General features: G+C 40.3%; 1 protein-coding gene across 15 annotated transcripts in view; it reads left to right on the top strand.

Annotated features, from left to right (window-relative positions):
* QTMAN (queuosine-tRNA mannosyltransferase) overlaps positions 1-18,431 on the top strand; it is a 383,269-nt gene that overhangs the window by 260,191 nt on the left and 104,647 nt on the right. For 14 of the 15 annotated variants that reach the window (XR_012082012.2, XR_012082011.2, XM_078376897.1 and 11 more), the window contains 2 exons: positions 3,650-3,720; positions 4,434-4,525. Coding sequence is in view for 12 of the 15 variants with exons in the window: in XM_078376897.1 (XP_078233023.1) it covers positions 3,650-3,720; positions 4,434-4,525 (163 nt within the window). In the remaining 3 variants the exon portion in view is untranslated. Of the gene's footprint in view, positions 1-3,649; positions 3,721-4,433; positions 4,526-18,431 lie in introns of those variants that run through there. The other variant, XR_012082018.2, reaches the window with a different exon arrangement.

Genomic DNA, 18,431 nt, shown 5'->3' on the forward strand with positions numbered 1-18,431 from the left:
TTTTTAAAATATTTATACTTTGTTTTTCTCCTCAAGAGGACCCAAAGTGGCTTACAGTATTTAAACAAACAGCAATAAAAGCTTTAAAAATAATAAATTATGGCAGTATTAGAAATAATAAATCAGCTATATTTAATATAATGGAATATTAAAACTAATACATAAAAACAGCTTAAAACAGTTCAATAATCATATTAAAAACCAACCCAAACACAAAAGTCCCATTTTTAAAAAAACCCTCTTGGGCTGCCAGTTACCAAGAGTAAGCCTGAAGAGAAAGGTCTTCGCCTGCTTGCAGAAGGACAGCAAAGAAGGGGCCAGCCTGGCCTCCTGTGGGAGGGAGTTCCAGAGTCTGGGAGCAGCAACAGAGAAGGCTCTCTTTCCTGTGCCCTCACCGAATGCAACCGTGAGGCTGTCAGGGCTGAGAGAAAAGCTTCCCCTGGTGATTTTAAGACCTGATGATCTTTTTTAAAAAATATTCTGTGTGCTTCTTATCTTCAAGTATAAATATGCTTCTGGATTTATGGCATCCTTTTGCATGTACAGGCCAAATAAGTGGCTGTGGGTGAACACAATTTCTTCCTATATATAATTAATTATGACATCTTATGTAGATTGCTCACTTATGGTCATCCTCGCAGGGTTTTCTAGGTCTAAAGCACTCAGATGTGTTTTGCCTTTCTCTCTTCTGGTGATGTTCTGGAACTGTGTAGCTTTCCCAAGGCAGGTATGTAACCCCATCAACTGCATGAGTGGTCTGGGGCATCTTGGCTAGCCCCTATTCTGGGAGACACAATGAGAATTCAAACTCATGCATTCCAACCCGATGAACTATATCAATGTATATAGCTTTGTTTCTCAGTTGCCATCAGCAAAGGAAACAGCATGCTAATTATTTGTTTCTGTGTATGTGTGTTCCCTTCTAAAGGGCACGCCATGTAACTACATGTGCATAAACACAACTTATGGGTATTTGTCCTTATAACATTTGCAGATCGCCCTTCATTGGATTGAGCCAGTATATTTGAAAACAGATTGTTGTTCTTCATTTGAGTGAAAGCTACATTTTATTGTATATCTCTTCTTCCTAACTCTTCTGGGAATGTACTGGAGTTTGTTGGTTATTTTTGCATCAGTGTATAAAGTCATTTCAAATAGAAGAATTAATTCTGAATCCTTCATTTTATCTGTCAAAATATGTAAATTTTTGACACTGGCTTTACAAACTTGTGAGACAAGAGGAGGTGTTACAATATTTTTAAGATGATCCCAGTTGCAGCATGACCTACTATTCTGCTTCAGAGGAGGAAATTGATGGAAAAATGCTTGTTTTTACATAATTTTGAGACTGCAGATCTTACTAAAGTTCTCCCATTCCCATTTTTCAAGGAGCAACAGAAAATGTCTTTAAAATGTTGTGGTCTTTGACATTTGTCCAATAAGATCCATGGTTCCTAAATGTGAATCCCCAGAAATTGCCAGAGGGTAGCTCACAGAAAGTCCCAGACAGCATAGCAAGGGAGTCTGGAACTTGGAGCCCCACAAAATTTATGAGACAAGTTTGGGAATCACTGTTTCAAACACTGAATTGATCCCATTATCCATAAAACTGGGTTCTGCTCGTTGCATTTGGAGATACAAGCCTATAGTGGACCCTTGACTTACAGACGGCTCGACTTACAGACTTTTCGAGTTAAAGACTTCTCTGGCTGCAAAATTTAGGTTCGACTTGCAGCCGGAGAATCGACATACAGACCAGAAAAAACCAAAATGGAACAAAAACGGCCGGTTACTGATTAATCGGTTTTCAGTGCATTGTAGGTCAATGGAGACTCGACCTACATACTTTTCGACCTGCAGCCACCATTCCAGTATGGATTAATTCCATAAGTAGAGGGTCCACTGTATAGCCATTGAGGGTCATCCTGTTTATGAAATGCTCTTTAATCCACCAGAGATTCCCATTAGGAAAGCAAAGGGCATTACTTTTGCAGGCCCACATTTCTTTCCCTCCTGAAGCGCCTTCTGTGTTGCTCCATGAGGTTTCTCAGTCCTCCAGAGATGTTCTGGGAAGAGGGTCAGTGGGGAACTACCCAAAATTCCATCCCTCCATGCCACACTTAGCTGATGGAAGTCTTCACTTCATTAAAAAAAAAGGTTTCCTCAGTAGAATGACACTAATGAGCAAAAGTCCTCAATCTTCGAAGCTGCTTGTATCTATGAGTCAGTTGTGATATACATACCTATTCTAAAAGAAAATATAAAAAGCTAAATGTTAATCAAAAACAATTATGGATTTTAAGGATTTAAAAGGAGACTATTATTATTTTGTTACTGTCTGTTAACAAGGTAAATACTGACACTGCCTTCAGTGTTTGTGAAGGGGGCATGGACACTGACATTTACAAAAGAAAAGGCCATTTAACTTGTTGGATGCTATTCAGACACTTCTGTAAAATAAACATATCTTTAAAAGTGGTTTCAAGTTCACTGCATAATTTCTAGCCAACAGAATTTACTGTTTTATCTTTAAAGTTTATTGTATGTCAGATAAATAGCTATTATGTTGTAGGGCAAAAAAGCAGAGCAAAAATAATCCCTGTTGTAAACCAGTCTGATTGCATTCAGATATTAACAAAATATTTTGTTCCTAATCTTTTCTGGCATTTATTTTATGTGATATTTCTTTCGGTTGCAAGACGTATGTGACTGTTCATGCCGTGGTATTTATACATTTTGGTTCAAGCGTGCCACTTAAATCCCTTTTCAAAGACTGCCATAGTGGGGTACATGCATAGTGTGTTAGTATGGAAAGGCTAGGTTACAATTTGCAATTAAAGATAGATAGGCATGCATATATGACTAAGTGGGTTCAATCTATTATGCATTGTCAGACTCTCTTATGCAGTGTTTGCAAAAACGTCACCGGATGTCTTTACATAAAGATACAGCCCATATGTAAGAGGGGAATGCCTGTTCCTCATCACCACAGGCAACAAAGCTTTATAGTCATCACATTTTAATTCTGAAAATGTTCTCCATGTTTGAAAACATTCCTGGGAAGTCTAGGGCAGCAGCTCTTAAGCATGAAACCAACTCCCCCCCCCTTCCTTAGTGGTGCTGGTGGGCATGGATGCTTCAACCAATGACGGCCTTTAAATACACAATTGTAGACAAGGGTGTCTCATTGATCGTAAACAAATTTAGGCAACTTGAACTGACTGCTGAGTTACAGTTGGCTCTGCTATGTCAGGGTATTGCTATTTGTGTTTGACAGCATTTTGAAGGGGAGTGGGGGGAGGGAATTGTTCCCCACTTCTCCCCAGTTGCTACAAACAAAAGCTTCCCATACTTTCTATGCGTCTGCCTGCTGATTATGAAAACGTGTTGAGCAATTTAAAAAAAAAATGCAGAGCTGCGTTTTGATTTATTCAGCGAACAAAACATATGCTTGCTGTTCTGTTCTGTGTAATTCATGTGATCAATAAAATTATCTTTTAAAAAAGAGCAACTTTGGCATTTAGGGAGATTACACGGATGTACAGGGAATACGATGGTTGCAGCCAACTTCTGTGCTGTTGGCCCAAAATACGCTTTGGGACTCAATATTATAATAATAGTGCATAATCTGCATTTCCCTCTCTTTTAGGATAGAAGCTGTGTACTGTGGCTGCTATCCACTCTGTCCCAAAGCTTTGGCCTATCCAGAAATATTTCCAGGTAGTGTCTTGCCTGTGCCTTTTTTCTTTTCCTGTTCAGGTTTGAATTTATAATTAATTATAAAATACGAAGTTTGAGAATAAACTTAAGCAAGAGCAATTGTTTATTTGGCAAGCTACCATGTTAGCGCTAAGGAATTTTTTAATGTGTTTTAATACATTAGACGAAGTTTATATTTACCATCTGTTCTTTCAAGATAACACAAAAGCAAGTTTTGAAATAGCATTCTTCATTGTTAGTATACACAGTCTATAATGATAGATTTTATTAAAAAGGTTGCTTCGGCTACGAGAGCTTGCAGATTTTTCTTAATGATATTCGGAGAGAAAAATTTTAGGCCTGAAAAAAAAAGCATGCCAAATTATTTAAACAATTTAATACTTAATAACATGCAACCCTGCTACAGGATACACACTAATGTAGTACCAATTCTTTGAAAAATCTCATCACTAAATGTCTCGCATATGCATTGTGTTACATTAGAATAATGTATTTTAATCACCCAAAGGAGATGTCTAAACAGCAGAACTACACAGCCTTATTTAGCATTAAACATCCTTGTGAGCTGAGGTAACCTTATAAAATCATGCTTAAATAATGTAAAACACGAGGCGGCACAGAGCAATATGCATTTTTAATTAGTAAAGTGACTAATATCGAGTGTGTGCTTTGAGGTTTTTGTTTCATTAAAAATGTATCTGTTTTTCCTGCAGCTGAATATCTGTATTCTACACCTGAACAGCTTTTTAAAAGGCTTCAGAATTTCTGCAAGAGGCCAGATATTGTAAGGAAACATCTCTATAAGGTATATATTTTTTTCAAAATAAGTATTATGTGATATTCTGCTGTACTGAAGAATGCAAACAAAAAAGCCCCTCCTAGCCCTCCTAAAAAGGACAAAAAAAAACTGAAAACATTTAATTAACATCCTAATGTTTAAAGGAAACATGCAAGAGTGGGATATTTGTTGTTACACTAACAAGGATTAATTGCACTAGATGCCAGTTGTATTAACCTAGGGTCTTATGAAATACGTGCACTTAATGCATGCTACATGCTTCTTTTTTAATTTATTGTTTTCTAAAATGACTGTCCTCCACATTTGGACCCAAGAGGCTTATAAAAATGAACCTGGATTAATTTAATTCATTAGTTAAAAAGGAAAGTGAAAGAATAAAGATATGCTACAATTATACTAATGAGGGCGAGCTTACCTTTCTATCTTAATTAATTCTCCATTGGTCAACACATTCAGGTGACTGACCAGGTGAACGCCACTTTGCCTTCTGTTTTCTTCTGTTTTGATAAGTTGAGAGGATGTTTTTTATTCATTACAACTTCAGGCTCCAAAAAACATCTGTGTATGTGTGTCAGGTTTGGTCCCTGACTCTGAAGAGCCATTCATAGGCCAGAATTAGCAAGAAAATTGACTAACATGGCTATTGTCCCAGTGTATGTGTCTCATCCTTTTCTCTTCTGAAGCGATTAGTAATATAACAATATATGATTTCCTAATGTTGTTTTCAGTTTTGTTGTCCTCAGCATGAAGTAAAATAGGTGCAGGAGAATTCACCATTCTTTGATATCAGAATGTCTGTTAAACCACTGGTTCTTAACCTTTGTTACTCGGATGCTTTTGAACTGCAACTCCCAGAAACCCCAGTCAGGACAGCTGGTGGTGAAGGCTTCTGGGAGTTGCAGTCCAAAACTCCTGGGTAACCCAACGTTAAGAACCAGTGTGTTAAACAATACTAGATACCTGGGCCTCAGAGAAGGAAGGAAAGCAGGATTGTTAATTTTGCAAGCATCTATGCTCATTTCATGGATGCCTCAGTTGCAGGCTGGCTGATCGGGGTGGGGTGGGGGACCTCCATTAGCCTTTGAATCTGGCAGTTGGCTCCCCACCGTCATCCCAACCAACAAACTATAAGTCGTTATAACCACCCAGATTGTAAAATTTAAAGTTGTAGTCCAACCTATGGAAGACTACACAGTCACCATCACTGATGTATTGTTGTTGTTGTGTGCCGTCAAGTCAAAACCAATTTACAGTAATCCTTCAAGGTAAGGAGTGGTTTTATCAGTTCCACAGTGACATTCCATGGCCAAGTGTAGATTTGAACCCTGTTCTCCAGAGTCCTAGTTCATCACTCTATCCACCATGCCACATTGGATACACACAATAGTGAAGAGCAGTGTATACAGCAGTGAAGAGCTTTCATGAGTTTGTATCTGAATGGGAAACCGAACAGCCTATCGTTTGAATGGAACCACTTCCATTTCCATCTCCTGTTGGTACAGCTCACAAACCTGAAATTTTGTTGCTCAGGTTTTATCTTCGTTAGACCTGATGAGTTAAATAAAGAGATGCTACAACTGCTGTACTGAGAGATGGCAGGAGGTCCATCAAGCAGCAGCTACCTCCCAACAGACTCTTTGTGTGTGTGCTGGCTTTTGATAATCTCTAACCATAATTTGGAGTGCTAGTTTCTGCGCCTAAATTCCTGAATGTTCTTGTTACCTGCTAAGAATGGCCTGAATACTTGTAGAGATTGTTTCTCTAATTTATTCAGTTGTAATCCCCGGTATGGCCTTTTGTTAATTACAATGACTTTATACCAACTTGAAATGTCGTGGCTGTGTAAAGAAGCAGCAAAGAAGCATTCTTGAGATCTTCGCAGAAAGGGGATTTCCTTCCCCAGAGGCTTGTTGAAGCCAGTGCTTATAGAGTTGTGTGGGAATGCACCTGTTTAGTGTTGTCATTTTGGAAAGGTATTATTCATTGAAAAAACAAGGAAAAGGCCATGTGGTCCCCAAGATTACACAAAGGTAAGAGTAGGTGGCCAGTAAAAATCAAACAAACTGCAGTTTTTGCACTTCAGAATTCCACGTCATCAAGCTTAGTATAACCCCTTTCATGGATACTGCAGAAAAATTACAGACAAGACTCCAAAAATTGATGGTACACGTCTGTGAGAGTTGACGTCATTCCTCCTGAAGCTGCAGTCTTAAGCATCCTTGCAGCAGAGTTTGGAATTTTTTGCGCCATGCTCGTAAGACCAAAAGGCTGCTTGTCACGATGAAGAAACATTTCCTTATAATCACCAGGTAAAACATTATTTTGACTTTAATTTGTCACAATTGGCTATTTCTCCCTAGTGAATAGACCAAATTATAGTCCTAACTTGTGCTAGAGTCTTCTATGCCTTTGTGTTGTTTTTCCCCACACCCCACACCCAAAAAAGAAATGTATCAATCAGGCAGTGGAAGTGGGGGAGGCAATTACAAGGTAATTGGCTGCCCTTTGGTCCTGAAGAGGGGCGTAAAAATTCCGAACCATGCTACAAGGATGTTTGAGACCGCTGCTTCAAGAGGACTGACATCACCTCTCACAGACACGTACCATCAATTTTTTGACTCTTCTCTACAATTTTTCTGCACTATCCATAAAGGGGTTGTGCTAAGCCTGAAGAAGTGGAATTTTCTTCATGAAAGCTTGCAATGTGTTTTAGTGGTCCAATAAAAGGTACCACCCACTCTTACATTTGTGCAATTTATAGAAAAGGGGATTTGCTGACATCTTCCATGTCACCATTTCAATATTTTAGATCAGAGGTTGTCAACCCCTGGTCCGTCGCTCTGTGCCAGTCCGTGGTCTGAGCCTGACTGGGCCACGGAGACAGACCTCCTCCCCCCCCCCCGCATGCACTCCTCTCCCCATAGCTGCTTTCCGCATGTGTGTGTGTGCCAGCACCAGCGTGAGCGCTCCCCCATCCCTTCACACATGAGCCCGTGCGAAGGGGTGGGCGTGCAGGCACTCCTGCACATGTGCAAAGGGGTGGAGGAGCACTCACGTCAGCACTGGCGTGCGTGCTCCTCCACCACTTTGCGCGTGCACCCAAGAGCACATATGCATGCGCCCAAGGGAGCGTGTGAGCAGGAGGGGTGCCCCGCCTTCCTCAGAGGTTCAGTTGGTCCAAGATCCCAAAAAGGTTGGGGACTGCTGTTTTAGATTACTTTATGTTTCTAAATTGAGACTTTTACCTGGAAAGGGGCAAAAAAACAATGCCATTAAGCATGTATGGATGTAGGGTATGAGGGGATTCTCTTGCATATGATTTGCTACTAAAAAATGGGAACTATGTACTGCACAAGCTTCCTATGGTTTCTACCTTCCCATGCTTTTCTGTGGGGCCTGCACACAGAAGAGCATTGTGGTGAATTATATCCTGAAGAAACATGATATATTTTCAATACAAACACTCAGTAACGGAGCTGCTAATACAAATACATTCCTGACCATACACCTATATTAGGGTGATATGAAACTTGCTCTCTCCCTCAGAGGTGTTTCTCACTCCTCCTTCAGACAAAAATGTTGGTGCTTGCTTTCCCTGTCCTGAACAACCAGGTAAAGGAATGAGGTAATAGTTTTGTTCTTGGTCCCATGCAGTATTCCCTTTTGACCTAAAAGTGGACATTACACAAGGGCAAGACCAAACAAGAATGTTGTTTCTGCAGGAAATGGTTAAACAGCAGGAAAAAAGAGGAGAGAACCAAAAATGCAATTTAACACCCAATTTCAAGCTCATTATCTTTCATTGTCTATTAACTTGGCAATGGTTCAGAAGGTAGCTCATAATAGTTTAAAATGCTGACTGAACACTTCCAGTGCTCAACATTACTTCTTGAGTCAATACTATTCCATAGCTATATATGGAGGCTTCAAAGAGAAAAACAATCCTCAGATTTTTACCTTGATATTCACTCTTTCTTCAAGTGCAATTAAATGGTTTTGTCTCATACAGCTTGCCTTTTTCACTGCTGTGGGTGCATGAGTTTTGCATGCAAGAAATACTGGGGGGTGGGTTAGAAACTAGCATTAGGCAGGATGAGTGCCACTATATAAGCATAGGACTTCCAACATGCACGAAGATAAGATTGTGCCTTGTACCAGTCCCAAGAAGTGAAATGCTTCATTTGTTACAAGGGTCTCTCCTTTGGCAAACATACTCCTGGCTGAATTATTTATGAGTAGAGTTACCACCGCAGATCACAGGAGTAGTTCATCACGTCACTTTGGGCAGCACGTTACTAGCTTCTGCAAGTAAAAAGCAAGTTGTAATTGCTGTTAGTAGAATGGTGGCAATTAATGGCCTTGGATGGGGGAAAGGAATATTGTCAAAGAGGGTCAAGCATCCTTGCAGCAAATCCTCTGATTTGGAGTCTTCAAATGGGAAAGCTCCATGCTCATTTCATAAACTCAATGTGGGATCAGACTGTAGCTCCTGGGTAGTTCTGTTGCTTTTGTTCTATACCAGTCAGATGTCTTTTATTTGTTATTTATTACTATATCCCATCTTTTTTCCAGTCAGCTCATCCACACACATTTCCTGATGGCCTTCCACTCTTTTTCTGTAATAATTGTCTTGAAGTCTTCACAATCTTTAAATAATTCTTTGTCCACCTCATTGTTCTGTCTGTGGATATTTGGCTTTCTCTCTCTCTTTCAATCAGCACCTTGAATTATAAAAGAAAAGCAAGTATGGTTAGAGTTGGTGGGTTCCACTATGTTGGAATTTATCCCTGCAGTTGAAGCACCATTAGTTTCTTTTGATTTGTTCAAAATCCTCTCTGTTGTGATTAGTTATTTGTCATTATTTGTTTCATCACTGGAGGAGGGGTGCCACTCCCTCAAATTTTGGAGGGAGGTGCACCCATGCTCAGTGATTGAGGTACCCTTGCAAAATGGTTTAATGTTCTGGTAAGCCAAATATATCACTTGATATTCTGGTAAGCTAACCTAGAGTACAGTATTTCTTTATGTACTTCGGTTCTCAGAAAAACTGGTGTTCTTCCTTCCTGCTGTTGAAAAGCAAAATGACAAAAAACGAGTTGCCTAAAATATGACATTTTTGTTACCTTCTCTCTCTGCGTTTCCTGTAAGCTTATTAATAATATAATCTAAAACAGCCAAATGCATTACTGCCTTAGTTTGTCAATTATATGCGGTGCCCGTGCCAAGTTATAAAGTTGGAGGCAAAAGGGAGACAGAATTATGCTTGCTACAAAAAGGCAATCAACTTAAGCAATAAGGCACAAGTGTGTGTGTTGTGGGTAAGCCTTAGGTGCATTGTTCGCTACAAAGTGAAGCCAAGTATTACTAAATGTTGATGTCTATCAGAACACAGAGCTCCGAGCGTATTGCATGGTTTAGTTGGCAGTAAAATCCAAATGCAACACCCTTTCCCCTAAAAGCACACATGTTAATAACCCTCCACTCTTGAAAAACAGCAAAATAGGTAAAATGACACTTTTCATTAGAGTCACTCCAGTTGGCAAAACACCATGCAAACTTTCTCCTGCAAACACTTCCGTGTGTGAAGCATGTTGTTGCCACCCTACCAAGCAAAAGAATAAAAGTTAGCACTTTGTGCTCCTTTCAATTTTCCCATCTTAGTTTTTGTGAGCAGTTTTGTTATTTGAGAGATTTTTGGGGAGGAGAATTTAGAACATTATTTCCACAGGATCGCACAGAAAATAGAATTAAATGGTTTTATGCGAAATCTACACTCAACAGGGTAAAACAAAATTTCTAAGTTGCTATTTCTATCAAAGGGAAGTGATACAGAAGAGGAACATTAGATTTTTTTTGGCTCAGATCTTGTTGCTTAGCATAGTAAATCACACCAGAGCAAGCCCAATGGATCAGTGGGAACTTGATGGAGTGAACGCCTCCATAAGTTCCATTATTTTAAATGGGCCTACTCTAGTTGTGACTTAATAGGCTAAGCAACAAAATTTCAACTGCTTCTAATGTTAGTGAGCTATCACTTAGTTAATGTGATGGCTCACTATACTTCTAAGCAGGCTAAGGGGAAACTTCTTTTCTATACTACTTTTGTTAGACGTTTCTTCGAATTGATCACCATGATTACATGGGACTTCTTCTGGGACTGGATGAGCTCATTCAGCATATTTTTTCCTTTCCTTTTCCTTTTGCATTTTAGTGTCAACTGGTATAAATATCTACCAGGTAAAAAAGTGGTCATTCTGATGGAGAGGTCAAAGAAACCTAGGGTCTTGTTCCATACTCTCACTTCAGATGATTCTGGTTCTGGTCTAGTTCTTTGTTGGTGTGTTTCTCTCATATATCTTGCATGAATCCTATCTACTAGTGGTTCCCAACCTTGGGTCCCCAGGTGTTCTTGGACTTAAACTCTCTGAAGCCTTCAACACTGGATATCTGGGAGCTGTAGTCCAAGAACATCTGGGGACTCAAGGCTGGGAAGCACTGCTATATGCCCTTCTTAACCTTCTGTCATCTTCCGATTCTCCCAAATAAGACTTCTTGGTATTAAACAAAGGTTTTCTCCAGACCAGTACACTTTACTGATGACCTTGCTTGTTTTGGACATTTTTCTCCTGCAGTATTCAGTCAGTGGCAGGAAGACTTCATTTCATATGTCAAAAAGCAAGAATATACGATTAGCAGTGTTATATTTAATCAATCCAAAGAGCATGTAGTTGAATGCCTTACTGCTGCAATACAGGATGTTGTGTTGAGTTCGTTCCTCACTTTGCTTCATTGCAACCTGATGTGTCATGAAGCACATTAACTTTGTGAAAAACCTATTAGTACTAGTACAGTCTTCAGTATTGCAGTAACCCATAAATGTGGTAATCATCCTTAAGTACAGTGGTGCTTCGCATTGTGACGTTAATGCGTTCCGCTAAAATTGCTGTTGAACGAAAACGTCGCTATGCGATATTAAAAAGCCCCATAGAAACACATTAAAACCTGATTAATGTGTTCCTAGGGGCTTAAAACTCACCGTTCAGCGAAGATCCTCCATAGCGCAACCATTTTCTGTGCCTTTTAAGCAAGGAATCCGTCCCAGAAAACAGCGGGCAGCCATTTTGTTTACCCGGCGGCCATTTTGAAACCGCCGATCAGCTGTGCGAAAATGGTCGCTTGCTTTATTTATTTATTTATTTATTTATTTATTTATTTATTTATTTATTTATTTATTTATTTATTTATTTATTTACAGTTGTGTTCAAAATTATTCAACCCCCAATGCTGTAAAGGGGTTTAGGGACTATAGTGTACATTTGGAATTGTATTCAGAATGAAATCCTACAAGGACGTTTTAAAGAACCAAATGCAACTAAAATAACATCAGTTGTTTATGTAATACAGTAGTTAATGTTTCTTTTGTGGTTTCTTCATTGCCACAATTATTCAACCCCTTAAAGACTACCACTCTGAAGAAGAGAGGTTCATTCAGGTGTTTTCGATCAGGTATTGAAAACACCTGTGGATGTCACCGAGCACCAATCAAGCATAATAAGCACCAATTAGGCAGCTTTAAAATGACTGTGATACTCAGCTCCTTCTAGACATTTACTGGTGTGGTTACAAACATGGTGAAGTCAAGAGAATGGTCCAGGAATACAAGAGAAGAGGTGATTTGTCTTCACAGGAAGGGCAATGGCTATAAGAAGATTGCAAAGAAGTTAAACATACCAAGAGACACCATAGGAAGCATCATTTGCAAATTCAAGGCAAAGGGCACTGTTGAAATGCTACCTGGTCGTGGAAGAAAGAAGATGCTGACTTCGACTGCTGTGCGCTACCTAAAGCGTAGAGTGGTGAAAAGTCCCCGTGTGACTGCTGAGGAACTGAAAAAAGATTTGTCAGATGTGGGTATAGAAGTTTCAGCTCAGACAATAAGGCGCACACTGCGTAATGAAGGTCTCCATGCCAGAACCCCCAGGCGCACCCCCTTGCTGTCTCCCAAGAAAAAGAAGAGTCGACTGCAGTATGCCAAAAGTCATGTGGGCAAACCACAAAAGTTGTGGGATAGTATTCTGTGGACTGATGAAACAAAATTAGAACTGTTTGGGCCCATGGATCAACGCTATGTTTGGAGGAGGAAGAACAAGGCATATGACGAAAAGAACACCTTGCCTACTGTGAAGCATGGCGGAGGGTCAATAATGCTTTGGGGCTGTTTTGCTTCTGCAGGTACAGGGAAGCTTCAGCGTGTACAAGGTACCATGATTTATCTTCAGTACCAGGAGATATTGGATGAAAATGTGATGCAGTCCGTCACACACCTGAGGCTTGGGAGACGTTGGACCTTTCAACAGGACAATGATCCCAAGCATACCTCCAAGTCCACTAGAGCATGGTTGCAGAGGAAAGGCTGGAACATTTTGGAGTGGCCATCGCAGTCACCAGACTTAAATCCGATTGAGAACCTCTGGTGGGACTTAAAGAAAGCAGTTGCAGTGCGCAAGCCTAAGAATTTGACTGAACTGGAGGCTTTTGCCCATGAAGAATGGGCAAAGATACCCGTAGATCGCTGCAAGACACTTGTGTCAAGCTATGCTTCACGTTTAAAAGCTGTTATAACTGTAAAAGGATGTTGTACTAAGTACTAAGATTGAATGTCACTTGGGGGTTGAATAAAAACTAATAATGATGTGAGCACAGAAAAGACATTTGTGGTTATTTCATTATAAACTTAAGGTTATATTTCTCTGACCTACAAGTGCCTCTTTCATGTAAATGTAAGCAAGATGACTGAATGATCAAAATCAATGTCAAAATGGCCAAAACATTCAATTTCAGTGGGGGTTGAATAATTTTGAACACAACTGTATATCCTGCCTATCTGGTCAGTTAAGACCACTCTAGGTGGCTTACAACCCACCGTTGTCATCTTCTGTCGGCAGGGAACCGATCATCGCAAAGCGAAATTCCCCCATAAGAACATCGCAAAGCAATCACTTTTGCGATTGCAAAAAGTTTGTCGCAAAGCAATTTCATCGCTAAACAGAGCGCTTGCTAAGCGAGGCACCACTGTATCTAGAAAATACCCCAATATGAGTGAAGATGACATTTGTTTGTTTATTTGACTTATTATATTATGGTGCAATAGGTGAACAGAATGTGATGACTTCTGAACTCTGTGATGTACATTCCAATTTTCTGCACCACTCTGCAAATAATTTCAGTGGGTGCACCCTCCTGCACCCCACACATGTGGACCAGGAATGTGTCTTTTATTTTTTCTAGCTACTTCCTTCTTCTTCCCCAACCAAGAGTAGCAGTATCTCAGCATCTAGAAGTTACAGCCGAGAGAGATACTTGTAAAAAGAAACCAGGGTAGGGCTCTGAGTATCCCAGCTGCCAGGACTGCAGGAAGGGAGATCAGGATCTTGAATAAGATCGAGGTGTAAAAGAAGAGGAACAGGCTACAAATCAGGCATTCTTTCAGCCCTAAAAAAAGGACTGTACTGTTAGCATATTTGCCAGAAAATGCCTGAATGCTGCTTCATGTGCTTGCACCATGTCCATGTCCCAATAAAGCTAGCTGGGCATCTGGAAAATGAAATGTATCATCATATTGGGTTGGCTGTGTGTGTTTGTGTGTGCTTGCACATGTGGGCCTAACATGTGCAGTCTGGGGATTGCCTTTCACCCGGTCAGTTTTTAATTCCCTGGCGGCGTTCTTATTTTAGCTCACACAGGGTCCAAAGCAACAGGGAAGATTTGGTAGAGCATTCAGAGGTGAGGCAGAAGGAAATGCTGCCATCCTTGAAGTAACAGAACCTTCAGTATAAAAGCAAGGGCATTGAACTTTCCATTACAAAATTGTATTGGGAATACAAACTTCCATCATTCTTTAGGGAGGGAATTAAAGCTAGCTGATGAGTGAGAAATGTTTGAGGAAGGGCATCTGAGCACATAAGGGAATAGGGCAGGAGTCGACTCTTTTGAGCCTGTAAAACCTGGCAGGATGGGGAGAGAGAAATAAAATAGATTTTTTTTAACAAGGGAGAATTTAATTTTACAGAAAGGACATTAAGAGGAGACTGCAAAAGGCATTGGCAACCTCACTCCTACTACTGAATTCACTCACTCTATAAAACCATGCTTTCTCCTCCAAAGAAGGATGATAATATTACTTAGTTTTTCCTCTCTAAATGGGTTTGTTCACGTTTATAGGGGAATATGTGAACAGATGGATGGGGTATAAATCAAATAAAATAAATAAATAAATAAATAAATAAATAAATAAATAAATAAATAAATAAATAAATAAATAAATAAATAATAATAATAATAATAATAATAATAATAATAATAATAATAATAATAATAATAATAATAATAATAATAATAATAATAATAATAATAATAATAATAATAATAATAATAATAATAATACGTAGGCAGCCAAAAATTGAAACAAGTACAATTTCTCCAAAACCTAGCATCAGAATATCAGTGCAGGTCATGTTTTTGCTCTTATTTCTCATAAAGACCTGGGAAAATTATTAACATTATCTTCCACTTTCCATTGTTTCCTCTTTGCCTGTCATTGACTAGTTCGTTGTCATCGTTTAGTCATTTAGTCGTGTCCAACTCTTCATGACCCCATGGACCAGAGCACGGCAGGCCCTCCTATATTCCACTGCCTCCTGGAGTTGTGTCAAATTCATGTTGGTTGCTTCGAGGACACTGTCCAACCATCTCATCCTCTGTCATCCCCTTTTCCTCTTGTCTTCACACTTTCCCAACATCAAGGTCTTTTCCAAGGAGTCTTCTCATGAGATGGCCAAAGTATTGGAGCGTCAGCTTCAGGATCTGTCCTTCCAGTGAGCACTCAGGTTTGATTCCCTTTAGAATGGATAGGTTTGTTCTCCTTGCAGTCCAGGGGACTCTCAAGAGCCTCCTCCAGCACCACAATTCAAAGGCATCAATTCTTCAGCAGTCAGCTTTCTTTATGGTCCAGCTCTCACTTCCATACATCACGACAGGAAAAACCATAGCTCTGACTATTCGGACAAGGTGATGTCTCTGCTTTTTAAGATGCTGTCTAGGTTTGTCATCGCTTTCCTCCCAAGAAGCAGGCATTTTTTAATTTTGTGGCTGCTGTCTCCATCTGCAGTGATCATGGAGCCCAAGAAAGTAAAATCTGTCACTGCCTCCATATCTTCCCCTTCTGTTTCCCAGGAGGCCTCAGACAAGGCAGCAATCCATGAAGGGGTCATTGACTAGTTACTACTTCCTAAATGTTTATTCATACTTTTCCTTCAAGGTGATTTGAGTTTCCGTTGTCTTCAGCTGTTGATCTGCCCTCAGAAATGAGCTACTTGTTTTTAAAAGAGAGAGAGATAATGGTGTTGCCACATCAGTGTACCCATTTCAGTCTTTCTTTACTTTAAAACGTAAAATAGATGGATGGATGGATGGATGGATGGATGGATGGATGGATGGATGGATGGATGGATGGATGGATGGATGGATGGATGGATGGATGGATGGATGGATGGATGGATGGATGGATGGATGGATGGATGGATGGATGGATGGATGGATGGATGGATGGATGGATGGATGGATGGATGGATGGATGGATGGATGGATGGATGGATGGATGGATGGATGGATGGATGGATGGGCAAGCTAAAGGCCCCAAAAGTACAAAAGCACTGACACAGAATAAAAACTGCACCTGGAAATTTTAGGAGAATTTAGCTGGTACTCAAATGACAATAAAGTAGATGCCAGGCAAGTCTTTTTGAGGAGAGTATGCCACAACTGGGATGTCATCCCTGAGAAACCCTTGGATCTGATAATCACCTGCATCACATTTAGAAGGCCCTCCAGTGAAGATTTTTATAAAAAACAGGTTCATATGGAGACAAGTAGCCCTTCAAGCGCTGTGATCCCATGCTGTGAAGACATTTCAACAGGAAAAATAATCAGCACTTCTTATTATACCTCGGGGGGTGGGAGGGAAAAAGACACTGATAGCACACAGGCATGAAATTATAAAAACAGAGATGGTGAAAGTTGCCTTTTAAGACTACAGCTCCTAGGACATCCCTTTCATTATGGCCTGGGGTATTCTGGAAGTTGTAGTTTAAAAAAAAACTTTCCCCATCTCTTTATCATAGCACCCAGTTCCACTTAGTAAGCATCTAAAAATGGGAAGAAAAATAGGAATTAAAATCAGAATAGGAAGAAACCATAGAATAACTATAGAATATATACATTGTAAAACAATGAAAGGCAGTCCTTGTGCTTCAAATTGGGGCCTGTAGTTGGTGGCATGCTGGTATTAGCTATGTATAGATTTCTCAGGTGAAGTTGAGGAAGGATCCCGGATCATCTGTGTTGTTGTTGTGTAAGGAACCTCCACCCCATTAACAATAAGCATTAGCCTAGCCATGACACTCTTTGACACACACAAAAAGCAAACCCTACTTACACAAGAAAACTCACAATATGGGCCTGAAAAGTACATGCCATACTTCTGAGGCTTGAGTTCTACCTTTTGGCAAGCCCTAACTTCTAACCTCAGAGCTGGGAACAGTCAGAGTGTTGTCGTCTCTACTAGTTTTTGTGACCTGTTGTGTTAATGGAAGCACAACCTTCACAAGTCTAAGCCCAGCCATCCTTTCATAGGTTGGACTGGGGATTCAGTGGCAAATCAGCCAGCAGTTGTGTTGAACCTTGGAGGTGTTTGGAAGACAGGACTGCTGTGGGAAGGGCCCCCCCCCATGTTCACTTCTGCAACTCTACACTTAAGAGGAGGCCAAGCATTTGCTCTTTGCTAAGCTTCGTGCCTGCTCAGAGATGTCCATGAAATGGACAACTATCATAGGAGTGATTTCCATACTAAGGGAAGTTCCTCGTTTTTTGAACAGCAAGTTTCAGAATCCCGCAGGTAGCATGGCCAGTACTGGCCTGGCGCCTTCTAGGAGTTGTAGTCTGAAGTACCATGTCCAAGCTCTGGGTTAGAAGTGAGCAGCTCCCCTCTGCACTAGCCTGCACAGGAAAAGTGAGGTTTATATTCCAGCACTGTTCTAAGTGTTGGGCAGAGAGCCAGAGGATCTCCTGCCCTCAGATGTTCATAGACAGGGTGGCTCCTCAAAAAGGAGGATGTGGGGATGAAGGAACATTAACAGAGAGGACATTCTTCACAAAAAAAATAATGTATTTTGCATTAAATTTGCATATATTAATTTAAACTAATATATGCAAATATCATCACAACTGAACATTATTACTGTAACTTATCTGGAAATATACTACTGCTCACCATGCTGCTCAAGACTGTGACTAGATAACCTGGGACACCACATTGAAATAAAATGGATAGAAATAAAATAAATAAACAAGGTGTATTGTTTAATAACTTTCTGAAATGCCCTATGCAGGGCTTGAAAAATGCTGCTTGACGAGTCACAGCTTCCTCCCTCCCTGCCTCCTTCCCCTCCGCCTCTCTCTCTCTCTCTCTCTAATCCTGCAGTCCTCCCCTCCCCCCTCCCATTGCAGAAAGAAAACTGCCCTAGAGTAGTCCCATGCTGGAGAATATGGAGATTCCCAGCTCCCAATTTTAACCGAACGAGGACACATCCTGGGGTGGGAGGGAACCGTGGCTCCTTAAGAGACCAGGCGCTTTTGCTTTCAGTTTTAATTTTGCTGGAGACATTCAAAAGAAAGGCATTCAAAATACAAGCTTCATGACCCCACAGCCACACAGGTAATAAAGCAACCCAAGTCTGAGGGTATAAATCAGTGATTCCCAATCCCAATAAATTGCAAGGCTGACTAGTGAAAGTTTTGACTGACTGGTGAGACATTCTAAAAATTTTCAAGCCCTGGCCCTATGCCTTGTATTTTT

The sequence above is a fragment of the Pogona vitticeps genome, chromosome 1, assembly GCF_051106095.1.
Source record: "Pogona vitticeps strain Pit_001003342236 chromosome 1, PviZW2.1, whole genome shotgun sequence".
Classification (NCBI taxonomy): domain Eukaryota; kingdom Metazoa; phylum Chordata; class Lepidosauria; order Squamata; family Agamidae; genus Pogona; species Pogona vitticeps.